The 26,699-nt window shown below is 39.0% G+C and overlaps 1 protein-coding gene across 1 annotated transcript in view; it reads right to left on the bottom strand.

The window, feature by feature from the left end:
* LOC102416882 (nesprin-1) overlaps positions 1–26,699 on the bottom strand; it is a gene marked incomplete at its 3' end in the record, with an annotated part of 177,120 nt that overhangs the window by 43,615 nt on the left and 106,806 nt on the right. The window contains exons 13-28 of the mRNA XM_023758190.1: positions 23,477–23,589; positions 22,772–22,940; positions 16,395–16,491; positions 15,167–15,369; positions 12,896–13,060; positions 12,267–12,419; positions 10,875–11,018; positions 10,023–10,196; positions 8,628–8,786; positions 8,174–8,338; positions 7,689–7,823; positions 7,225–7,383; positions 6,735–6,943; positions 5,606–5,714; positions 3,685–3,849; positions 1,825–1,992 (exon numbers count right to left, since the gene is read on the bottom strand). Of these exons, the coding sequence (XP_023613958.1) occupies positions 1,825–1,992; positions 3,685–3,849; positions 5,606–5,714; positions 6,735–6,943; positions 7,225–7,383; positions 7,689–7,823; positions 8,174–8,338; positions 8,628–8,786; positions 10,023–10,196; positions 10,875–11,018; positions 12,267–12,419; positions 12,896–13,060; positions 15,167–15,369; positions 16,395–16,491; positions 22,772–22,940; positions 23,477–23,589 (2,487 nt within the window). The remainder of the gene's footprint in view (positions 1–1,824; positions 1,993–3,684; positions 3,850–5,605; positions 5,715–6,734; positions 6,944–7,224; positions 7,384–7,688; positions 7,824–8,173; positions 8,339–8,627; positions 8,787–10,022; positions 10,197–10,874; positions 11,019–12,266; positions 12,420–12,895; positions 13,061–15,166; positions 15,370–16,394; positions 16,492–22,771; positions 22,941–23,476; positions 23,590–26,699) is intronic.

The following is a 26,699-nucleotide window of genomic DNA, read 5'->3' on the forward strand; positions in this document are numbered from 1 at the left end:
ATTATAATGTACACACAGAATGGTAGGCAAATCTCAAGTGTACGGCTCATTAATTTTCACAAATAAATACACATATAACCAAGCACCTGACCCAAGAAATGTGAAGTTTCAAAAAATTAATGTAAATATTTACAATTTCATATTTCTCAGACTTAAATTGAAACCCAAACACAACTTTTACAATAATTGAGAACAATGTTATTACCAAGCATGAACTTTTCTGTACTCACAGTTTTTTATAATTCTTAAATATATCCATAAAGCCTAAAGCTGCCATTTTACATATACTTTTAGTGTAATTTTAATTTTTATATATTACATATATATAATTAGCTACCATTTGCTATACATTAAGTTAGCTAGAATTTTAAAAAATATATTTCTTTATTGATTTCAGAGAGGAAGGAAGAGGGAGAGAGAGATAAAAACATCAATGATGAGAGAGAATCATTGATCGGCTGCCTCCTACACACCCCCTACTGGGGATCGAGCCCGCAACCCTGGCATGTGCCCTTGGCCAGAATCGAACCTGGGACCCTTCAGTCCACAGGCCGATGCTCTATCCACTAAGCCAAACTGGGTAGGGCAGTTAGCTAGAATTTTGCCATTAAATATTTTACTTGAATTATACTTCCACTTATATTGAGTTTGACAAGTGACATTGATTAAAATTGCAGATTATCAATATACTAGAGGCCCGGTGCACAGAATCATGCACCAGTGGGGTCCCTCAGCCTGGCCTGCACCTTCTCACAATCCAGGACCCCTTGGGGGATGTCAGAGCATTTGTGCATAGATTCAGCCTGATCCCCACAGGCCAGGCCGAGGGATCCCATCGGTGCATGAATCCATGCACAGGGCCTCTAGTATGAATATAAGATCTTTGGTTAATCTCTTCCTGCCCTCCCCTCCCCCCTTCCCTCTGAGATTCATCAGTCTGTTCCATGTTTTCATGCCTGTTTATTGAGCATCTTCCCCCTGGTGGTCAGTGCGCATCATAGCTACTGGTTGAATGGTCAAACGGTGGAACAGTCACTTAAGTTTTTATATATACAGTGGGGCCTTGACTTACGAGTGTCCCGACTAACGAGTTTTTCGAGATATGAGCCATTTCTCGGCCGATTTTTTGCTTTGAGTTGCGAGCTAAAATTCTGGTTATGAGCCAGCTTCAGATACCCCACTGCTAGTTGGCGCAGCGAACGTCACAGTGAACGCCACAACATCAGCCCAGCATCACGTGTCTCACTCGTTCACTTTAATGATTTGACATACGAGTAATTTGAGTTACGAGCTCCGTCACGGAATGAATTAAACTCGTAAGTCAAGGCCCCACTGTATACAGATATATCTTTACTCCAGTTCTACCCCTATAAAGCACACTCTCCAGAAAGATCTGGTACTCCATATAAGTCATAATTTCTCAAACTGAGATGTATTCAGAATTATAAATTGAAAAGTGAGATTTTTTATGTAATGACAAAAGAATGTTGATCTCAAATAGGAAGCAATTATCTCCATGCTTCCCATCTCTGTTATGAAACAATTTGCAAGTTGTATAAAGGTTTTTATAGCAAAACCAACTTTCCCTTCACAATATGTTTTGAACTTTTTGATGTCCTCAAAACATTCAGGCTGAGAATTTGTCTTGCAGAATCTTTGAAATATTTTATATTTAAGAGAGAGACCAAAAGCTGGGTTCCTTTCCTTCCTGCACACCCCTCCCCTTTCCTTTGCCCTCACCCCGGTTCCGTGCTACTCCTCTCTCTGGTATCAGTAATCAGCTATCAACATTGCACAAATGCACTGGGAGAAGGGCCATTCTACCTGGTGATGAAGAAGTAGCTGCTGTGCTTCAAACAGGTTTTCCGTGTCCAAGATCTCCTCCGCTTGCTCCTGGACTTCCTTGGAACCAGAAATTAACTCTTTGAGGGAACTCTTGACGATTTCTTTGTACTGGACACAGTCCCCGAAACTGCTTAACATCTTTTCAATCTAGATGTTCATGAAAATATTGTAAATCGTATGCTCATGTAATCTTAATTTTTTAAAGAATATGTGTATAGTCTTTCTCACCAACTTGAAATATATGCACAGATCCCTAATCTTTATTCTTTCAAATGTTTTAAAGCTTCTTTATTATTATTAACTGCATAGTCACTTATGGGAGTTGCAAGGATCATTTGATATGGTGCTGCGTGGCATATTAAAAACCTGCTCAGCCTCAAAATCAAGGCAGGGTAACACAACTGCATATATTGTATATATTGTCTCCTGGATCCCTTTAATTTCAATCTTTTAACTAAAATAAAATCATTAAAAAAAACCTGTGGTGTAAGAAAGTTTAGTGTATCCTATTTAAAGTAAGAAAAATTTTGTATATAGGACAAAGAGAAAAAAAAGGGTATTTGTTAAAAATGCACTTCCAATATTTCAGGCAAAACATCAATATAATTTCTGATTTTTGTGGTTCCTTAGTGGATTCTTTTCCTTGTCATTTTCTTCAATTTTCAGCTTTGTCTTCTGCTATGAAAGATGGGCCATCAAAGGTTTTGAATGGCTTATGTTCCAAAATTTGATTAATCCTATTGCTGTTTTCAATTTGTCAAAAAATTCTTAAGAACATTATATGTTACATATCAAAATGATCATATAAAACTCAAATCACAAGCAGTTCAGAGTATTTTTGATTTATGCAAATTCACTACTAGAGTCTTAAGCAGATCCACATGGATTAAAAGTATAAAAAGTTAACTGGCCAACTGTTACATTAGAGATTGCTAGGAAGAATTCCAGATCTTCAGAATCACAGCACTTTGTAGTCATTCAGTTGATCATTATTTCAAGCAAGTTTATTAGTGATTTCAAGAAAAATACTGATAACTATCTATTCTACTTTACATTCTTACATTACTTTCCATGCACAAACTCATTAGACTTGTACGACCACCTGGTGAGTAAAAATACTCTAGCAGAGGGTGGAAGTAGCCCTATCAGAAATGAAGCAGATGGATTTGTATATTCTAATCTATAAAGGAATATAAACATTGAACTGTATACCAAGAAGTTTAAAATGAGTAGATTTTATCTAAAAGATCTTACGGGGCCGCAGACTAAACACTCAGTAGTTCATTACTGCCAGGCATCAGTTATGAGCATGTATTCTGTTCTGACACTATATTAAGTGCTGTGAATACATTATTGCATTCAACTCTTGAAATTACCTTTTGGCATATTTTTTGCCCTGTTTTACAAGTATGAAAAATAAGGTTCCAGAGATATTAAATGACAAGCTCAAGGTTACATATGTAATGTGGTACCGGAGTTAAACACTAACTCTGAGTTTGCTTGACTCTCAAGCCTGAGTTCTTAACTTCCATGTTGGTCCTTAAACTGACTATGAAATAATGCTCTTATTAAAAGTTAAAAAAAATTATGGAACTGATAAGCTTTGTATTTCAGCTATAGATCATTAATCTGAACTAATATTTGTCTGATAATATATCTGATAATGGCACAGACCATACCTCAAACATCCTACTCATCTTTTCCACCAATATTTAAATAAATAAGTATCAACTATTCTATTTCAACTAAGATTTCTTTATAAACTTGCTTGTTAAACTACAACCAGAAGAGGAAGAACCTTCCAGATTCCTCGCCCAGAAGTGTGAATAAATGATATACCTCTGACAATAAAGTTGTGAGAGCCTTGAAGGAACTAGATACTTTTGCCAGCTCATCGCCCTGCTTCTGGGCTTCTTTCTCAGAAGAAACTTCAATCAAAACTTGAAGCCTGGATTTCAGCCAGCCAAGAGTCTCACCTTTTTGGGTAACACCATTTCTTATCTCCTGGAATGAAAGAACACTTTGATGAACAAAATACAATTGTGCATCATTACTTTCCAGCAAGAAAGGGTCCCACCTAAGAAGGTATGTAAGGGGCCGGTAGGAATGCCAGGCATTCATTCCCCAATGGAGTGCCTGCTCATTTCACTTTGTTCAGATCTTTCACAAAAGGCTTCAAGTACGAGAAGGAACTGTTTCTCCAAAGCCAATACCTCATGTGTAAAGTCAGTACTCTCTAAACCAAAGGTTACCTTCATGATTACATGGTTAGATATTTACAGATTCCCTGGATCCCAACAAGGACCCTTCTAAAAGTACTGTAGAAGAATATCTGATACCAAAATTGGGAATTACAGTATATACTATACTTTGTCATCTTGCTTTCTGTAAGCTGGAAGGAACGTGGTATTTTTCAAAGAAAAGAAAAAAAGAATCTTTATTTTAGTTAGCTGATTCTTTTATTGAAGAGGTCACTTGCTGAATACTATTATAGATAACTTAAAGATTTACTTTAACTTCATTAAATCATATTTTATGCCTTGTTTTTGTTAGCCTTTAGAAGTCAATAGCCTAGATAGTAAGATACACAAGCCGGATCATGACTCTAATCCAGGAAAGGAAGGCTTATGGGCCAAGATAAAGCCAGAAAGACTCGGGCTTTGGCCCTCGGAGGGCAGGGGACCCAGGGAAAGGGGTTCAGACAGTCTCTCCCTCCTCCTCCACCCGCTCGGGGCAGTGTGAGGGCAGAGTGGTCTCCAACCACATGTTTTGCTCCAGAGGGCCTTACGGGGCAAATTCACACCAGCCAGAAAATGGTTGGTTCCAGAAACAAGTGATCTTTTCATTCTACAGTGAGAATTATTTTTGTACCATAATGGCAACCAGTAGCAATACACGGTGGGGAAAAAGTGGGTTTAATAGCTGTGAGTGCATGAAACACAGAGTTAATGACACTATTGTAATAATCACCCCCTGCATGTCTTTACCCATAGGAACAACTGAAAACCTATTTTTACCCACCCCTGGAGATCCTTCCGTTGGTAGAGCATGATATTATTGAGCACCTCTAGCATTTAAGGGGATTATAATTTTGATATAAAAAATGAAGCTTAGAGAAAACAGAAAGAAAAAATATTCTCATTAATGGCAACTACGTGACGTACAAGGATTCAAACCACTGAAAGAGAAAGAATATTCACAACAGCGCGTGTCTGTGATATTTAGAGCCAAGCTAAGAGGGAGGGGGTTGCTGTGTACCATACAGAGGATGCAAACTGGTTGAGACCTGAGGCTCTGTCATGGCTGGGTCTGAGGCTGTCCCCAAGCTCAGCCTCAAGCTCACAGGGGCTGTTCCCATCCAGGCCGAATGTGACATAGCATTGACTTTGTCCAAACCCCTCACTTCCTGTGACCTGGCTCTTGAATGTATTGTATAAAAAGCCGACAGTGTTCTTGTTCTCCGTGGCAGTTCTTCATCCTCTGCTGTGTTATACACCCACGCATGCACTTTCCCCCCAGGACTCCCCATTAGCGAGAGATGCCTTAAAGGCACCACTGAGCATGACTAAATCTCAAAGCCAACAATGGTTCCAGAGAAAAACTCCCTATAGTTCTCACAGTAACACAAGGGCTCTTATTTTTTAGTTAGTTTTCAAGAACGTAATCTTTTATAGAAAGTAAGAAAGACACCAGTTAGATTGTCTATCACTTTTTTTATTAGTGGAAATTTTCCAGTGACAAATAGTGTCCCAGGACTTACCTCAACCGCCCGCTTCACCTCTCCATGGTTGGCGGTATTGATGGCCTCCTTCTTAATCCCCTTCAGCTGTGTCTCCTTTGCAGCGATCCAAGATGAGAACTCGGAAATTCTGAAACGACACAGACATTATCTCATTAAAGGGAGAACACTTCAGGACGGTTAGAATACATTTTTAAAAAAATACATATTTTTTATTGATTTCATAGAGGAAGGCAGAGGGGAGAGATAGAAACATCAATGATGAGAGAGAATCATGGATCGGCTGCCTCCTGTACATTCCACACTGGGAATCGAGCCTACAACCCGGGCATGTGCCCCAACTGGGAATTGAACCCTGACCTCTTGGTTGATAGGTCAACACTCAGCCACTGAGCCACTACATTCTCTAGTTTGAATTCATTCATGGAAATTCGACACTCAAGTGATTAGAAAATTGATTAACAGATTTCCTGGAAACTGTTCTTTAAAGAAACATGAAGCTCTGGGCAGGCGCGGCCACCTCTGTGCCCAGGCACTCGGGGGAAGAACAGGTGGAGCAGGCGGAGCTCAGCTGAGGAAAGAGCTGTGTCTGTCCGCGGCCTGGGCACCTGGGAGCGAGGACAGAACCTCACATGTAACCCTAAAGAATCAGAAGTCCCCCTTCAGGGACATGTGGCAATCCCAGAGAAAGACATGAACCAATGCTGCCTCAAGCAGATCACACCTGCCCAGCCGGCATGGCTCAGTGGTTGAGTGTCGACCTATGAACCAGGAGGTCAGGGTTCGATTACCAGTGAGGGCACATGCCCAGGTTGCGGGCTCAATCCCCACTGGGGGGTGTGCAGAAGGCAGCTGATTTCTTATCACTGATGTTTCTATCTCTCTCTCCTTCTTCCTTCTTCTCTGAAATCAGGAAGAAAGAAGAGAGAGAAAGAGTCATTTGAAAATGAAGTGCTTCACCTTTTCTGAATAAAACCCGCTCTTTTTATTGAATGAAGCCGTTTTACATAAGAACCTGGGCAACGCCATACAATCTGATTTCCTTCATTGCATAGGCTGGACCATATGTCATTTCTTGTTTTGTAAAAGTCTATGAATTAACACAACTAAAATAGACGATGTCCTTGTCTGGGAACAATGCCAAGGCTACCTGCTGGTGTAGTCCTTCCACTTGTCGGGGTCCTCCACCAGCTGCGTGTAGGTGCTCTCGATGGCAGCCCTGAGCTCCTTGAGCGTCGCCTGACAGGCTCCAGGCGTGTCCCTTACTGGGTCCCGGCCTGGGAGCTTCAGACACAGCTCCTCAATGAGCTGCAGCCTTTTCTCGCAGAGGTGATGCGGCCCTTTGTCACTGAAGAAGATCTAATGGGCAAGAAACATTATAGAATCCCTGTGAGGAGCCACTCAATAGGTTTATCTTTACACACACACACACACACACACACACACGCACACACACACACGCACACACACACACGCACACACGCACACACACACACACACACACAAAAGGAAGATTCCATTAGACTCTCGGTGTAAAGGAATTAAACCATTCGGTGTTTCCAGACCCAACCCAAAGCATCAGTCATGTCCTTTAAGTGACCATGTGACTGCGTGACTGCACTCGGGGGAGCGTGACGCACCCTGTGCTCTTTAATCATCTTTTCACTGCCTTCCTGGGGCACCAGCTTGGTCTCCCGGGCCAGCTCAGTTCTGCATTCTTCCACACAGGCCAAGAATTTATTCTCCTCCACCTTGATCTTCAGATGGAGCAAATGATATGGGGCTTCTCCTTGAAGATCCTACATTGCACAGAAAGATTTGGAAGAATACGATACCGTCACTGACTCTGTACATTTCCAATTGCAGTGACAACCCCTTTAGGGCCTAGTGACATCATGAGTACCCTCTGATCACAAATTGCTGTTACTGAAAGATAGGAATAAGGAAATTCTACTATTTTCATCATGCTCCATTCTAGTTCATTTATTTTAATGGGAAAAGTAGTTTCCTGAATTTCTAAATTTCTCGTACAGTCGACCCTAACGCCCTCCTGCCCTTCCCTCCGTCCGCAATGACACCAGGCCCCCTTCCTGTGCCCGCTCACCTTCCACTGCTTGTGCAGCTTCCTCACCGCCTCCTGCAGGCCCGCCTGCTCCTGCTCAGGCAGGATGTCTGTGAGGTCGTCGCAGGCTTTCAGGAAGGCGTTGAGCACCCTCTGGTCCAGCTGACCGTAGAACTCCTGCCATGGAGAGGGAGAGGGTGTGTGTGTGTGGGGGGGAGGGGGAATAAAGGGCCACATTGGAAGGGAAGCATAGAGAAGCAGCCACCCCTCTGAGCAAGCCTCAAGCCAGCTGCTGCCCTCGCCAAACCTTCCCAGCAACTGCTCTTGTTTTTGTGTGTGTGTTTTTTTCAGGAATGAACTATAATCATCTAGAGTTATGACTCAGAAGCCACCCACATCCAACATCCAACCCGTACTTTATAATTTTTAGAAAAAAAATATTTTCAGTTTTCAGATTTGGCAGAACATTCTGGAAGGCCAGGGGGAGATCCTGACCCCGGATTGCACAGTGACAGGGATGCACTCACGGTGTGTCTCCACAGGAGCTCTTCCGGGTCCCCCTTCTCCTCCAGGCCCTCCTGTGCCACCCGCAGCACCTTCTCCAGCTCCGCCCGAGACTCCTCAAACTTCTTCATCAGGCGGCTGTTGGTTTCCACATGTTTCTTCCAGTCTCCAGTTTTCTTGACCATATTCTTGATTTAGAAAAATAATCATAATGGGATGCTTTCTCGTTAAAGTATCACTTTGTTAAGGAACATTGTTTCTTTAAAAACCACTTGGAAGGAATACATTTCATTATAGTAAGAATTAACCCCTTTTAATATTAATGGATGTTAATATTAGAGATATAAGTGAAATGTTGGTTTCCAAACACCAGTGGGTGAGGCATTTAGCAAGAGTGAAGGCATGACCCATGATGGCTCTGTGTCCTTATTGCTGGCACTGTCCCCCGCTCACATTCCCAGCGGGGAGAGAACTCACCTGGAAGGCCACGTGGACTTCAGCAGTCTTTCTCTGCAGCTTCGTCTGATCAAAATGCTTCAGCACGTGGCTCAAGGTCACAAACTTCTGAACACTCTGACTGCCTTTCTCAATGTGTGCCATGGCCTTCTTACAGCTTTCCTGACAAGCTAGCAGCTCCTAGGAGGGAAGGAAACCCACAGCAATAGAATGTGAAAGGGCGAGAAAGAGAAGGAAAGAGAGGAATCATTACAAAATAGTAAGAACAGCATGATACAGCTTTAGGCTTTTTTCACCAGCAATAAACGAAATCAAAAGCACAGAGAGGTTATTATTTTTCCCCCCAGAATGTTAAGCAATCACTGAAATCTGGGCTTTTTACGTTTTTTTGAGATTTTAAAAAAATATTTCAAGCCCATCTTATTAACCTTAGCAGAAAGTGGGAGCATCAAAAATTGTTATTTGCCCTGTACCTGCATTTCTCCAACCAAATAACAGGCTTCTGGTGTACTGAGCAAACAATAATGAGATCAACCTACAGAGCAGGGTAGAGTCTGACTAAATGAAGTTAGCACCATGCACATCATACTTGACTGAGTGAGACGCAGATTGTGTATTATTTGTGTAAATTGTGTGGAGTCCTTTTGAATTCTAAGGTTCACAAGCTAACCACCTCATTGATAAAACGCTGGTCCCCAGATCCTAACCACAAGCGGCAGCCGACCAGTGGGCGTGGGAGGACTCGCAATGGACACACATTGACAGGACGGGAAGCGATGTGCACAGGCCTCCGCCTCTGCCCCGCGCCCTGGCATCAGTGATTTCCGCAGCGGACAGCATGGGGATGGTCCAACCCAGTCCCAGGACGACAGTCATTTTTTTGACTTGAATCCATTTGCATTTCAACATCCTCAATTGCTTTGGAAAAATATTTCAAATGGCTAATTTGGATACATGCTTTGGTAATCTAGATTCAAATATCTAGAGCAGAATTTTGGTTTTGCTTTGGCAAAACAGAATAAGGACACGTTTTTGGTTTTTTGAAGATTTAGGAGGTAACATTTAGAGAGGTATTATTAAATATCATTATTACTCAACAGTAAGCATTTTATTTGTGGAAAGATTCTTTGATGCCAATTTATAGCAATTTGAGAATGTAAGAAATGGCACTATGGCTCAAAATAGAAAATACTTTTTATTCAATATGATGAGAACTCATTAGAATAGGGCTTGGCAGTGTAATCATTGTCTCTCTGTAATTAATAATAATAATAACAATAATAATAATTGCTACCAGTTACAGAGTATGCATTATGTGCTAGCCTGGTTATAGAGTGTCTATAAATAAGCACTACCTCAATTTTACTACACATGCTTTAAAAATAACCGTGTCTCCCGAAAGGGACGTTTTCTTACCTGGTGTTTTTGTTTAAAAAGAGCACTAGACTGTGCCTCGTGCTCAAGCACTGTTATAATCTCACTGATTTTCCCAAGTGAGTCATAGAAGAGCGTCATCTGCTTTTCTAGTTCCTCCAGCAGAACTGACAGCTGCTGAGACTCATACAGGAGTGGGGAGTAACGTTCTTTGACCTTTAAAAGCACAAAGACAAAGATTCTGTTAAAAGCCATTAAGCGCCACAAGCGGAGGGCACAGGTCATGGCTCTCAGGAACATTTTCTCTAGTGATGTGGTCATTCTGTGGTTACAGATCGCCACAGGCATTTGTTTCATGGTATTTCCTATGCGTTGTTCAATTTTTATATACAAGACAATATTACTAAACCAGTGACACACGTAAATGCCACAGAGTTTTCTCGTGAAAATGTCTCCCAATCGCCCAGGAAGAAAATAGCATAAGTACTTTTAGAGTAAGGGCACACCAAATAAATGATCAAAAAAGGGGCCATTTTGGAATTCTTTCTCATTTAAATATCTGATCCCTTCCTCTTCTTTCCTCCTCCTCTACTTCTCCCCCTTTTGTTTAATCATATTTCGTTGGTCTCCTCTTGCCCTGAAGAGGCTTATCTTTCTATTAAAATACAGCTACTAATGCTTCTAAGTCAACAGAGGGAATAGCTGGTATCAGCCCCAGAGTTTCATTTTTAAAACTCATGGCAGTTACTAGATGAAAAAGTTACTAAATCACAAAGAGAAACAAAAGCATGATTTGTTGACAAGTAAAGGATTTGCCCCCGGTGACAGAGGAGGTAGGGCGCGCAGGAGGCAGAGTTGGTCCCAGAGGGTAACTTGCATAAAGTATCCCCCCACCTTGGTCAGCTGCTCTTTGAGCCCAGACATGGTCGCAAACATTTCCTTAGCTTCCTCTTGGGAGCTCTCTTTGGTAACGAGGTGCGCTGTCTTTGTGAGGATCTTGTACTGAGCATCCATCACAGGTATCCTCTGCTCAATGTCCTGCAGGAATCAGTGAACAGCGAAGTTAGCACCTTTCCATTTCAGGATTCTGCAGAAGGCTGGGAAAAAGTCAATATGTTCTACAGAACATTCTATACTTATGCTCATAAACCTTTGGAGATTCCAGTTATTGCTTTCCTTCATTACTAATATATTATATGTTGGTAATATCATATAGCTAAGTAAAAGCTTAAAAAAAACCCCACTAAACTGATGAACAAAAACAGATCCAGAGATAGAGAAGCATCGATCAGACCATCAAACCTCAGAGGGAAGGTAGGGGAGGGTGGGGGTAAAGGGGAGAGATCAACCAAAGGACTTGTATGCATGCATATAAGCCTACCCAATGGACACAGACAACAGGGGGATGAGGGCATGAGCGGGGGGGTGAGGTATGGGGGGTAATGGGGGGGGGTAAGGACACATATGTAATACCTTAATCAATAAAGAAATTAAAAAACTAAGCAGAAATCCTTAGTTGACATATGCTGAAGTGATCTTCACACTTTCAACATATGTGTTAATGTAGTATGTAAACATTATATCAGGTAAATGTATGTGAACACTTTGGGGCAATTGCTCTAAGTTTAGAAATTAAATTTATTTTCTTTAAAAAATAACACATTGTCATTGCAGAAAATGTATTAAATAGAGATAAATGAGGATAAAGGAAATTTAAGTTAAAGTCCGACAAAGTGATCACCAGCGCCATCAACCCAACATTACATCATTGATGTTGCTTCCTGTGTGTGTTTACACTCATTTTTAATTTTTACCAAAAAAAAAAAAGAGATGATGCTATTTTTTACTTTTCTCACTTAATAGTGTATTGGAAAAGTTTTTCATGTCATTAACTATCCTTCCATTACTTCATTTTGAGGGCTGTGAGGTATTCAAACTACTTAAATAGCACCATCCATTTTATAATGTTACTGCTGGAGATTTTTATGCAGAGGTGCCATCTACAGACTCCTGTTTTCCTCTAGTGCTTTATAATTTGGTTGAAGAAAAAATAATATCCTACTTAAAAGATTATTTTGAAGTTACTTTATGGCCCAAATACACCTTTAAAAATTCAAATAGTTTTTTAAAAACACAATTTAAAAATATTTTTGGAGGTACCAATGAAAATACACACATATCAAAAGAGACACAGAAAAAGCTTTGCAATGATTTGAGCAAGTTCACTGATCTTGATTTTCACAATCGACAAGGCTTTTCACTTTATGGTCCAGAGAGCCCTCTCACCTCCAGGTCTTGAATTAATAACTTGACGTTAATAAAAGAGACTTCCAAGGGTTCGGAAAGCTTCCTGTGGGCTTCAGTTGCAAAGTCAGACAGGGCAGTGACACAGTCTGTGTATTCCCTCTTCATCCTGTCCACCTCATCAGCTCGCGCATACTGTTAAGGAAAGGGAGGGGACGTCACTGACAATCATGAAGCCGGGATTGGACGTCTGTGACCTTCACTTCCATGTACTCTCTGCAACCCTTACATGGTAAGAAAGACTCTCATTCCTGACTCTTATGTTAGATACACTTGAAGCCCAATGACCATGAAAGTAAAAAAAAGAAAAAAGGAAAAGGAAGTAGCACAGAAGTGAAGAATTATAATTTGAAACATGAATCGTTCCATATGCATAGGTCCCATATGGCAGTATAATCATTACTCAAACTCTACATTTCTGTTATGTCCCTCTGTTATTCAGGGGGACGAATAAAGGACCAAGGATAAATATAACAGATCTAGACACATCTGGACTTGGCTTTAATAAGCCTATGTTATTAGAGACTAACAAATAGTCTCTAAACAGACTGTTCAATGCAATGTTTATAACACATACATGTTTCAGGCATATATAGATTGGAAAGACGTACTTGCTTGACTTCCATGAACAGCTCCCTCCAGCGCCCATTGAGCAATAATAACTGCTGTTTAAGGTCACGGGAAACCACCTCGTCACACGTTTCAATGAGAAAATTGCCAGCATCATTCATGGCAGAGTGTTGCTGTATCCAATGAGGCAAATTTCGAAAAAAGTCCTAGACAATAAACAATGCATCCTATTGTAAACCATACGCCAAATTTAATAAAGAATATGATGATGACCAAACTAAGAGAAATATCTTTGTTTGAAAATTTGTACATTTTAAGGTAAATCCTAACTCTCAAAATGCAACTATTTAATAAAGAGTTTCAAAAGTGTGAACTAGAAATGCTGAGTGTATTTCTATAAAAAACATCTATGCCATATCTTTTGCTGAAGACAAAACAAAATGTGACCATTTCTGTTATTGCTATTTTTCAGATGAAAAGTGGGATTTCTGTGAGCAAAAAGGACTTATACATTGTCTACCAGTGAGTAAATGTCAGTGTCAGAGTCATATAAAAGATACTATTGCCCTAGCCGGTTTGGCTCAGTGGATAGAGTGTCGGCCTTTGGACTGAAGGGTTCTGGGTTCGATTCCAGTCAAGGGCATGCACCTAGGTTGCAGGCTTGATCCCTGGCCCTGGTTGGGGCACATGAGGGGAGGCAACCAATTGATGTGTCTCTCTCACATAGATGTTTCTCTCTCTGTCTCTCCCCCTCCCTTCCACTCTTTCTAAAAATCAATGGAAAAAAAATATCCTCGGGTGAGGATTAACAAACAACAACAATAAAGAGATACTATTGTAGGAAAATATAGATTGGAAAGACATACTTGCTTGACTTCCTCAAAAAAAAATTGTAAACAAACTTTTGGTTTTAAAATCTGAATACAGTAGATCATCAAGATAATCACTAATCATGGAGCTAAACCATCAAATCAAAGGAAATTTAAAAGTTAAATATCTGGGGCCAGGAACACTGAATACAATTGAATACAATAACATCCTCCCTCATCTGTTTAATGTTACACAGTTGACAATGAAGTAGTTTCCACCTGATTTCAAGTTAAGCGTGTATGTGCCAGTGTATGTACACACACACACACCACAGTGAAAGCATGGAAACAAAAGATAATTCAAAATCCATTTCATAAGCTCTGTGTGGGAGTTCTTCCTCCATAAATAGACGAGAACAGTTCTGTTTCTGGCAGTTATGTTTCCTTGGATAAAATTAACACATATGACATCTACACAGGCACTGTGGTCTAATCAGAAAAGCCAAAATCTGTATAGCTATATCGTTTCTGTCACCATCAGCCACACAAGAATATGTAACCTAAATGAAATATGAAATGGTAAAACATTTTTAAAATGATACTTCTACTTTATAACACAATGATAGATGAACCAATCCTGGACGGCAAGCAGTTAATTCTAACATATGTACTATATTTAATGGAGTCTGGCATTTTAACTTCTTATACATGTAAATTGATTTTTCCGTGGGAAATGTCTGGCTCCCATTAAGAAGTCTATACAGGGGTGGGAAAAGGTAGGTTTACATTACCATCCATAATTACCTAAAAGATAAATCATAAGTAAGGATGTGAATTAATAGCAACCATAAGACAGATACTACAAATAAATAATAATCAAAAAATAAAATACAAGAATGAAGTCTGTTTCACATACTCACAATTATAAACTGACTGTTGCCCACCCCTGTTTATAGAGAAATCAGTCTATTTCATGTTATTTTCAAATGTGAGTGACATTAAAATAAAACAGTAATTTTTGCATATGCACATGTACACCTGTAAATGGAGGAAGGGAATCATGCCTGCTGAGAATGAGACCCTGGACAGAGGTTAATAAGATCTGAAAAATAATATCCAAAGAGACAAAAAATGCAGTGACCCATCTGTTAACCGCGGATGCCATCCCACAGATCAGTGCTATGTTTTAATCTTAAATTTGGAAATCCACAGGGCAGTGCCCTGAATATGGCCTCTCAGGTGCAGACCTTGTGAGTACAGCGCCCTCTGCTGCCCACTGGGCTTGCCTTTCCCCCATCAGTTCTTGCTCTTCTGAACGCAAAATCAAACACTGAACTATCAGACAGGGAACTGTTCTAACGTAACTTTTATAAAGCGGTGCACTTCTTAGTATAAAATAACTTACTACCCTGAATGTGCAACTTTTCAGGCAAAGTCGGGATTCTTGCAATCTTTATTTTAAATTTACGCATGCTCTTCTCCTCTTGTCAGAAGCAGCCTCACCTTTTTGGCAAGCTCCGATTGACTTAGCATTTTTTCGGCATCCTCTAGCCAGGCCTGCAGCCCGGCCACAGTGTCGCCATAGCGATCCCAGTTGGCGATGACTTCCTCCAGCATGCTCCGCACGCTGCGGACTTCCACCGACAGGTTCCTCCACTGCGCAGTGGTTTCATTCATGAATTTCATCACATTCTCGGCTTCTTCCACTGACACAGATAAAACACATGGCAAACTTTATTTTATTTTATTATTATTTTTTAATCCTCGCCTGAGGCTATTTTCCATTGAATTTTAGAGAGAGTGAAAGATGTCTTGAGAGAAAGACATCGATTGGTTGCCTCCTGCATATGCCCTGACCAGGGCCGAGGCCAGGGAGGAGTCTGCAACCGAGGTACCTGCCCTGGAGCGGAATCGAACCCAGGACCCTTTGGTCCGCAGGCTTGATGCTCTGTGCACTAAGCCAAACTGGCTAGGGCACAATCTTTATTTTATATTTTAAATCTACCATATCTTTTTTCTAGAGTCTATTACATTGGTATGCATTTATAATTCTTTAGAATTTCAATCAGTTATTGCTGAAAATATCTTATTCAAAGATTAAAGAATATCTTATTCAAATATCTTATTCAAATATCTTATTCAAAGATGATAATATATTTAAAATTCTTAATAAATGGGATGCAGTAAGTGACACATATATTTGTTCACGTTTTATATGCACTCAAATAGAGAGACACACATATAGTATCAATCACAAATGCTATAGCTCATTTTCAGCAAATATGACATGTTTACAAGTTGAAACAAGAATATTTTACAACTTAGGTCTTTACACAAACTTAAGTTTTCTTTTACTTTATTAAATATTCAAGTTAGTCCATTTTTTTTGCTATTAATCCTCAGAATTGAACATAGGTTGGAAAATTGGAATTTAGAAAATGAATGTTCATTTTGCTGTCCCTTAGATCACATATAGACATGCGTGCGCGCGCGCGCACACACACACACACACACACACACACACATATGATGATGCAGGTTAGGCATCATACAAAGTCAGTGGGGCTGAATCCAATGTATGCTCTCTAGGCCAATGATATGATCACACAAAGATTCCACAAGAGAACAAAAAATGATTTCATATAGAAATCTGTATTTTTTCATATAGAAATCTGTAGTTCCTAAATTTTCCTGTATTCAACACTGAAACAAATTCTGTCACAAGTTTTACCTGAACCATCAGCTTTGACGTACATCTCTGCTGTCTGTTTCAAGATCTGGTATGTCACTTCATATTGTTCAAAGAACTTGCTATTTTCTATAAAAGTCTAGAAAAGGAGGAATAGTTAGAAGATAACAAATACTGGCTTAGGTGGAAATGACAAACCCAACTTTCTTCAGTATGGGAATATGCTCCCCCAATTTACCAACCTCCTTCTTCCTAAAAATATCAAATCAATTCAACTGCCATAAATAACTTAATTATTCTGAGAATATAAAGTATTTCCACACTTTGAATTCTAACTCACCCCTAGACTGAGAAAATGTTCTATTTCCTCTCTACCCAAGGGTTTGTTTTTAGATGTTTCTTCAGGGGACCTGAGGCTAACATTTAGAAAGCACTAAATTTAGAAGAACATCATCGAGTGCCCCACTGGGGTGTAGCAGCGAAATTCTGTTGCTTTTTGAACCATAATTCTGGTGAATGATTGCTCCAAGGAACTTCAGATTATAAATAAATGGCACATTGCATACTTCCCTTAAAATAAAGAATAAGTACAAAAATGTTTACAAGTAGAAAAATGTTTAATAATCTCACATTCCACCCATGTTATCCATGATCTCCAATTTCTATTTCTTAGTATAAAAATTACAGATAAGGCATGCCTATGTCAGTATGTAATTTACATGTGTAATAGAGTTGCTATCAGCAAATGGATAATATAAAATTGAGAACACACAACAAATCCTTAGGTAAGTTTTACAACAGTTAACTCCCATAAATATGAAATAGCTCCTGTTTCAAAGATTATTCCTACTTCTCCAAAGTAGGAAATTGATGTAATTACAGGTAACAACATATCACCAAAAGCTCTTTAAATTCTCTTAACAGCATAATTAGGTCGTATGATTGGAACTCACTGAAATACTTGATGTCATTATAATAAAATGCAAAATTAGCCTTCAAAAACCAGCTGAAGTCCTCAATAGTAGGCTGATGGATGCTTAATAAGAAGATGCAAAATGCTTGTGTGCAGGTGCAAAACTACTCAGACAGCAATTGCATAGTCATCCCTAGATTTTATTGATAAACATTTATCATATTTCATCGTAACATTTAAAAATTACCTGTATAATACGTTTCATATCATCTTATGTGTAAAAGCATTTACTTACATATTAACTGTTCTCCAGGGAAATGGTAAAGAGAGCAAGCTGTGAGTTGCTTAGAATGAGGGGCCCTATGATGAATACTTTATTCAATAATTTTAATAGGCTTCATTATTTTTGTGTGAGAATAAAGTAATTCCACAATAGTCTGGTTGACTCGTTAGTTAGCCTGATATGCTACTTTTTTAACCTCTCCCTGCCCCGCAACTGGAGAAAAAGTAATTTACTGTAATTTACATTTTTAGTAACTTAATCAAGTAAGCAAGTCATGATTTGATTTTTTTTAAAGGAAAATTACACCTAATCTTCAAGACACTGTAAGAAATTGAAAAGATAAATATCTCTGGGAAAGTTTTAAAAACAGCTTTTAGTTTGGGCAAAAACTTCAAGAAGCTAATGGGAAAATTGTTCCAAGTGCCAAAGAAATGGGAAATCGTGCCTCTACTGGACAGAAAGACTTAATTAGGCTTTGGCTGGAGCAGTTTACAAACAAATTGAAAATGAAGAAGAGAGAAAAGTTTTTTCTAGTTTCATTTCTGGTCAAAGGGGGGGGGGAGGGAGAAAAGGGAATGTTTTAAGAATATTATTAATACTGTAGAGTTTTATTAAAGTTTTTTTCAGCTCCCATGAGGAAAGCTAAACAATTTTTAGAGGACAATGCTTTCTTTATTATTTTACTTTTGAATTGTTTCATTTATCTTGATTCTTTTTTCTGGATATTTAGTAAATCCACTTTTTAATATGAATTATTTCGTCTGTTAGAATTACTTTAGCAGGAAGAGTGCCAAACCTTTTTACTGTGAACTATCTAGAGACAATCTCTCAGATTTTGCAAAAGTAAACACAAATGCGTGTTTAAAATAATAGCAACAGGATTCCTGTATTTCTTTCAAAATAAGGTTTACATTTGGATGTCAAGTTGAACAAATAAGCCGCATTAGTCAGTAGACATTTAAAGAAAAATAAGATACCTCTTTGTGCCACTAAAATCAAAGTCTTAGTGGAAAAGACTGTATTTCTACTCTCACACAAGATAAATATAGGTATAAGAAATAAAAGGCTCATCAATTTCACTCAAAGGGAGCTAAGCCAGATAATTTAAGACTTTAAAAATCAATTCTGAGGAGTGGTTTCATCAGAATTGTCTATGTACATTAATAAAATAATCATAAACAATAAAATAAATGTTCATGTTATTTATGTTGCATTCACATAGTCCAAAGTTCCTAGAGCTCTTCTTTTATTTTATGTGAAAGAACAAAATTTATCCTATTTTTTCCAGAGTAAAAGTGAAGCATGTGTTAACCAACAGGGTCATATTAAGACCAATTCTGAGAGCAAGAACCAAACCGGTCATCTTCTGATTTTCATTATATTATGTAATCTTTTATCAGTAGCCTAAATTATTCAACAAGCATTTGTGAAGTATTTTCCTGGAATATATTAAGTACTTACCAGCTGCAGGCCATGTACCTTGTACAAGAAGTAATAGAAAGCACATTCTCTAATTTTCTAACCTTTAAAAAAAGTATTTTTTATATGAGTAAGATTGAATTGAGTCTGTTTCTGTTGTTTGTTCTTTTATTCTGTTCTTTAGATTCTGCATATAAGTGAAATCATGTGGTATTTGTCTTTCTCTGTCTGACTTATATTACTTAGCATAGTATCCGCTAAATCCATCCATGCCGTTGCAAATGGTCAGAGTTCATTCTTTTTTATGGCCATGTGATATTCCATTGTGTATATGCACCACGACTTTTTATTCACTTATCTATTGATGGGCACTTGGGTTGCTTCCATGTCTTGGTTAATGTAAATAATGCAATGAACACTTATATGCAGAATCTAAAGAACAAAATATAAATGAACAAACAAAACAAAAACAGACTCAATAGAAAGTGATGGTTGCCAGAGAACAAGGTAGTTGGGAGACTGGGTGAAAAAAGTGAAGGGATTAAGAAGTACAAATTAGGCCCAGCCACCGTGGCTCAGGGGTTGAGCATTGACCTATGAACCAGGAGGTCATGGTTCAATTCCCAGTCAGGGCACATGCCCAGATTGAGGACTAGATCCCCGGTGTGGGGTGTGCCCAATTTAATTGAAAAATAAATTTTTAAAAGATTTAATTGAGAATTCAGACTAAGGCAAAGATAATTATGGAAATTTTACATCCTGGATATTATTTTGGTTATTAGGTGATACTGCAGCATATGGTTCACTACAGTAAATTATTTTTAGAAAACAAGGAAAGGATTATATTTGAGAACCTGATTTCTAATTTTACTTGAAAGTCTTTATACTCTTTGAAATAGTCTGTTTTAAAGAGAGTGATTTTCCTCCAAACTCCAAAAGGATAAGAGAGTGTCTGTGGGGTGTCAGGTAGAAGTAAAACAGTTTGTGTCAGTCTTTGTTCCTTAGAAAATTCCTATTATTATTATTTTTATTATTATCATCATTATTAAACTAGAGGCCTGGTGCATGGATTCATGCACGGTGGGGTCCCTCAGCCTGGCATGTGCCCTCTTGCAATCCAGGACCCCTCGGGGGATTTTGGACTGCTGGTTTTGGCCTGATCCCCACAGGTCAGGCCAAGGGACCCCACCGGTGCACAAATCCGTGCACTGGGCCTCTAGTATGTATATAAGATCTTTTTTTAATCTCTTCCCACCCTCCCCCCTACCCTCTGAGATTCATCAGTCAGTTCCATGCCTTTGTGTTGAGCATCTGCCCCCTGGTGGTCAGTGCGCATCATAGCTACCAGTCGAATGTCAAACGGTCGAACGGTCACTTAGGCTTTTGTATATATAGATTTAGGAAAAAGTGAGTCTTCTAGAATCAAGCTATTTAAAAAGTGACATGGGTAGTAAGGACCTAGCCATGCTTCAACACCTTTCTGTGTGACTGGTGGCCAAGCTTCCATAAGGTCCCCCATCTGACCTTGCCCTGCCCTAAATCCATGTTGCCTATAATAGAAATAGTAGGAACTATCTGGCTACAGTATGAAAGTGAAAATATTGTCAATATGGACCAATACTAAATGGAACTAATATTTATGTGAGTTACAATTCTTTAGTTCTTTCAGCTATAAGAAATCATTTTTGATGATTTGGTCTATTAAAGTTAAAAATTATTTCCTCACAGACAATTTTGTTAGTAAAGTTTACTGCTTAAGCACAAGGGCTTTTGAGTAGGAAAGAGATGGATTCAAATCCTGACTCCACTCCTTACCAGCTAGGCCCCCCAGAGCATGTGACTGAAGCGTTCCGTCTTTGTTTCCTTGGTGAAACAAAATGAAAACCCTTGGCAAATGACAAATTTTCAATCTTCCAAAGTTATTCAAACTGTTAAAAAATACTATAAAACCCTTTTTGGGAAATAGTATGAGTGATAAATAGGTCTTTTTCACAGGGCATAAGAATATTAGAACATGTTCATTGAAACCTGCTATGTTTGTAGAATAACTAGCAATTTTACAAATGACTGACTTAGAAAGCAGTTTAAAATGAGCTGTATGGTGAACTTTATGGACTGGCAGAAAATACTGCTTTTTTTATTTTTATTTTTTTTTTATATTTTTTTATTTTTTGCTTAAAGTATTACAAAGGGTATTACATAAGTGTCCTTTTTTTTCCCCCCCGCCCTTAGCACACCCCTACCCTCCCTTACCCCCCAGTGTCTTATGTCCATTAGTTATGCTTATATGCATGCATACAAGTCCTTCGGTTGATCTCTTACTCCCCTCCCTCCTGCCCCCCAACTCTCTCTGGCCTTCCCACTGCAGTTTGGCAATCAGTTTGAGGCAGCTCTGCCTCTGAATACTGCTTTTTTTAAAATCATTGGTAACAACTCTCCACTCACAAACCTTTTACTTGAGGAAGTCAAAGAGAATTACTAACATCGTTGTGTTGAACATTAACCTGGTGCAACACTCCTATTAGGCATTTCAATCTGACTGGTCATCCTTAAATAGCTGGAAAAAGACAAATCCTGAATAATTACCTACTGAGTTCAGAGTGTATCATTTATATGACTAAACCCAAATACATAAATACATATCTGTATTTAATATTTAAAAGTCTGATGTAAGTACTTGCAGTTAAAAAATATAGATTTTTGTATTGCTTTTCAAAATAATTAAAAATGAATAAGGGAACATACAACAGAGTTCACATTTTGACAATTATTTCTGAGAAACTAAATTAAATCAAAAGAAATATTTTACCACAAACCTGTTAAACCTTTTCCTCCCTAAATGCATGTTGTTCATTTATCACTTAGAAAATGAAATTGAAATGTAGCAAAATGTTTTATGGTTCTAGGATGCTTTTTCAATAAAGACATGGTTTCAACAAGTATCAATCATGTCAATTACACAGTTAGTGTGACTGGTAGGTAACATATGGGCCTACATTTTGAATTTATTAATTTATTATTTAGAATTTGTGATTAAACATCAATGGAACAAGTCAGAATTGAGATGTTCTATTAACATTTCTTTCGTGAGAAAATTTGTATTTTTAATAAATTTGGGGGGTGGGTGTTTAAGAGAAATAAGCTGCCTTTGATAATTATAATTCTCTAATTACATGTAAATGGAAACTCCTAGTTATAGAACAACCTAATACCTTCATTAGTACAGAACTACTATTCTATCTAAATAACCTAAAATATGAGATAATCTTTACTGATAACCCAAAATATGAGATAATCTTTAAAAATTAAATTGGTACCGAGATTTACAATTTTTTACTTTTCCTAGGTGCACATAAGAAGCAAAAATGCTCAGGGAATAACCATAAAAAAGACATGCTGGACCTAATCTAAAAAAAAAAATGTTTACAGCAATTGAGAATTGTTCTCCAAGACTGGGTTTTAGAAGACAAGAAGATAACCTCTAAGTATGTTCACTCTGTTTCAATGGTGAGCTCACAGTCAAAGTCATGGGTATACAATGCAAAAACTTTTCTTTTTTTAAGCAATAAAGTCAGTCACAATGGTTCAATATGGTTAATGCAGCAAAATCTTTTATATCTCTGAAGACTACAGGTGTATATTTCAGATGGCAATGAATAGCTCACAGACTTCTATAGAGCCCCTTTCACACACTGGAACCCTTCATGTTTCAACCCAAGATGAAGTCATCAGCTACACTGGCCGGTACTCAATGGGACATCCCCGGCCCTCTGATTCCGCTACCCCAGCCCCGGGGACACTTACGATGTAGTTCTGCAGCAGCAGCTCCACCGAGTCTCTCCTCCCGTATTTGATGATCCAAGACTTCAGCTTCGACTCTGCAAGAACCAGCAGTGAGAGCAGACGGTACTTTAATTCTAGAAATTCCATTTTCATTAAGTGCAGTTCTGATGTGGAGGAAACGAAATGAAACCTAGAAATAAAACAAGGAGAATGCACAGAATGTCACTAAGTAACAGAGCGGGGCTTACTTAACCTGTCACAGTCCATGAGGAACCTAATGCAGGCACCAGGTCTTCTAAACTCTGGCTGATCGATCACTATCTGGAGATCAGATTCCCTTTTCTGGCTCTGGGTTTAAAGGCGAATCGGGATTGAGTGAAGCCTTTGATATAGCTCCTTCCCCTGCCAGCATCTCTCATCTGTTTCTTTTATACACTGTTCTTGCAATATTACATAATGTTCCTCACAGCCCTGAATAAAAATACAGCCTCTGAAGAAACCAGTTCTGTGATTTCCAGGCTCTGAACACAAGCAGGTTAACTCTTTAATTAATGCTATGTTAGCATGCTGGCATGCTTAAGCATATGTTATGCGAGTCCAATTTTACTCTACCAAATGTAAGCCTTTCTGAACAAGAAAATACAAATGCATTAAAAAAAGAAAAGCGATGGAAAAAGCATTCACCGAGCATTTTACAAAGAGGCTTCATCTAAGACATCTGCTTACCTCTCGGCCATGTCCTCTAACTGGTCAGGTGGCACTGGGATGCCGTTGACCGACCGGGTCCGGTAGATTTCATGGAAGGCTCTTTTGTGGGCATCTGTGTTTTGAAGCAGATCCTAAGATACGATTTAAGAAAAAAAATAATAAAAAAATGAGGCAACATGTTCACAGGAGGCTAAGAAGCATAATTTGCAGCCTGCACCGATGAGTCAATGTGTTCGACAATTTGATGCTGTTGCCACATCCACATGCGGCCCGGCGCCTGTCACAGGCTTTCCCTCGCACAGGAGCCCGTGCTGGTCTGCAAGGCCCCGGCTAGCGCTGCATCTAACGATCATGGCATCTTTTAAACACACATGCCACTCGCACAGCAATGCATTCACACGTTTTAAAGGTACATGATCCAAAGGAAAAAGGCATGATTGCCACACACAGTGATTTGGTGGTATTTTCCTCCTCCCTGGAATTTTTAGATATGCTGGTTTTTAAAAGCTTAACACTAAGCACAACTAATTTAACCCTTTAATGGCAAAAAATATTAGACGCTATGGTTTTTTTTATTTTGAATGCATGCAAGCTATCATAAAGTGATATTTGCTTGCCATCTAAAGTAAGTTGACTATATTACAACATTTTATGAAAATACCCTTATGGTTGGAAGATTTCAAATAAGCACAGGGAATTTCCCATAGATATCACATGTTAAGTTTATAAGTATTCTTTGCAGACTGTATAGAACTCCATAATTTGAGTAATTTATTTAGATTAATTTGAATCTCCCTTGATTTGTTTTCTGAGGTTTTCACTGTCAACAGACTTATTTATATAAAGATTTACATGAATTTCACAATTTCTAGTCAATTGTAAAGAAAGACAGAGGTGAACAATTTCATGCCATATATTCTAGAGCCTAGTTTATTTCTCAATAGCAGAATAAATACTCAACAGCTGTCACTCACTGAAAAGTAAGACACCTTAGTCCACCAGAGTGATATGTTTAAGTGAATATTGTTTTTCCCACATCAGTATTTAGTGGATTAATTGGAGAAAACAGAAGCAAAAAAAGAGCCTAAAGCCTTATGAGAAACACTTGATGGGAGGAAAGAATGAAAGGCTCTCATGCTCTAAATTAAAATGTTTGAAGTCATATGTGTTTGTTGACATACGTGACATTAATTTTGGGGCAGGATATTAATGTTTACATTGTAGAAAAATACATTGTAGAAAAAGCCAGGGGCAAACTATTTCTATCCTGACATATCTACGTTTTAACCTGCTTTGAGTCTGTAGGTAACTGCACAGATACTCACACATCTCTCTTGCCCAGAAAGAGGTCAGTACGTGCGGCCCAAGCTGGTCCAGAGGACAGAGGACTGTCCCAGAGCAGCTACTGCTGTATTTCAGTCACTCTGTACCTCCCTTCTGTGATCCAGACACATTTCTGTCAAATCTGTTTTATCATTTCTCTGTCTGAACTGATGAGAATTCCATTTCCCAGTTACTCAGTCCCCAAATTGGTGCCATGTCTGACTCCCCTTCCTTCATAATCAATATTTAGTGCTGAAAATCTTCTTTGCTCTGACCTAAAATTTTATTCAGAATCTGACCATTTCTCACCATCTCCACGACGACCACCCTGGTTCTGGTGACTCTATTTGGATTATTGAAACTGGTTAAGTGGCTCCTACCCTTTAACCCAATCTATTCTCACAAAGCAGCCAGGGCGATACCATTAAAAAAGTGGTAATAATTGCCCTGGCTGGTGTGGCTCAATTGGTTGGGCATCATCCTGTGTACACCATGAGCTTGCCGGTTCAATGACTAATTGATGTTACGCTCTCACATCTCTCTCTCTCTCTCTCTCTCTCTCTCTCTCTCTCTCTCTCTCTCTCTCCCTCTCTCTCTCTCTCCATTTCCCTTCCTCTCTAAAAATAAATAAACTATTAAAATATTTTTTAAAAATTGATAATATTATTCCTCTGGTAAGAAAGTGGATGGGTAAAGGTGTTTAGGATATGACAGAGAAAACCAACAATGTCAAAGGTGCAATTAAGGAGAGAGAGAAGGTGCAAAGAAACAGTATGGAGAAACATAGGGGCTTAACTGTGGGCACAGAAAAGATTAGCAAAAAATAGAAGAGACAATTTTGAACAATTTCCTGATAATAATTTTGAAAAGTTAAATGGCACAAATTCTTAGAAAACATGAATGAGCAATATTGACCCAATTAAAAATTTGGAAGCCTGGATATTTCTAAAACCATTTTTAGAAGCTGGGAATACAAGAGAGAAAAAACAAGCAATGAAGTTGCCCTTATGGAGTTGAGATAACAGTGTAGGAAATCAAGCAATTAATGAGGTAAATGATTAAAACAGTAGTTAAAATGAAGGGGAAAGAGAGTTGTAATTTCAAAGAGGTGGCCACGAAAGTGAGGACTGTAAGATAACCTTTCTATAAAGGCCCAAAGGACACAAAGAGGCACACCATGGGAATATCAGTGGGAGAACGTTTCAAGTCAAGGGGGAGAACATTCCAGAGTGATGGCAAGGGCAAAGGCCTTGAGGTGGGAACGTGCTTGCCTGTGTGATGTCATCTTTTCAGTGAGCTTCCACTGACGACCCTACTTAAAAATGCAACACCACTTAATACTTCCTGTCCTTTTGGCTTCTACTCTAACATTTATTTATTATGTTTATTATTGCTGATCTTCCTCCTCCCACTAGAAGTTAAGTTACATAAGGGTAGGGCTTTTTGCCTATTTTGCTCTTGGGTGTATCACAAACGCTTAGAACACTGCTTTGCACATAATAAATATTGTGGAAAGACTAGAAAGCCAGAGCCATAGGAAGAGAAAGAAAACTAGGAAACCAAATGAAGAAAGTGCGCCGAGGATAAAGGGGTAACTGTGTAAAATGATTCTGATAGTGATACCACCGGAATTAGCTAATTATTAATAACTAGAGGCCCGGTGCACAAAAATTTGTGCACTGGGGGGGGGGGGAGTCCCCCAGCCCGGCCTGTGCCCTCTCGCAGTCTGGGACCCCTTGGGAAATAACGACCTGCTGGCTTAGGCCGCTCCCGGGTGGCAGAGGGCAGACCCAATGCCCAATCCCTAGGTGCATCCCCTGGTCAGGCTCAGAGCAAAGGCGAATGGGGAAGTGGGGCGCCGCCCCCTGTCATGCACAGAGCAGGGCGGAATTGGGAGGTTGCGATGCCACCTTTCAGT

Source organism: Myotis lucifugus, unplaced genomic scaffold, assembly GCF_000147115.1.
Source record: "Myotis lucifugus unplaced genomic scaffold, Myoluc2.0 scaffold_125, whole genome shotgun sequence".
Lineage (NCBI taxonomy): Eukaryota > Metazoa > Chordata > Mammalia > Chiroptera > Vespertilionidae > Myotis > Myotis lucifugus.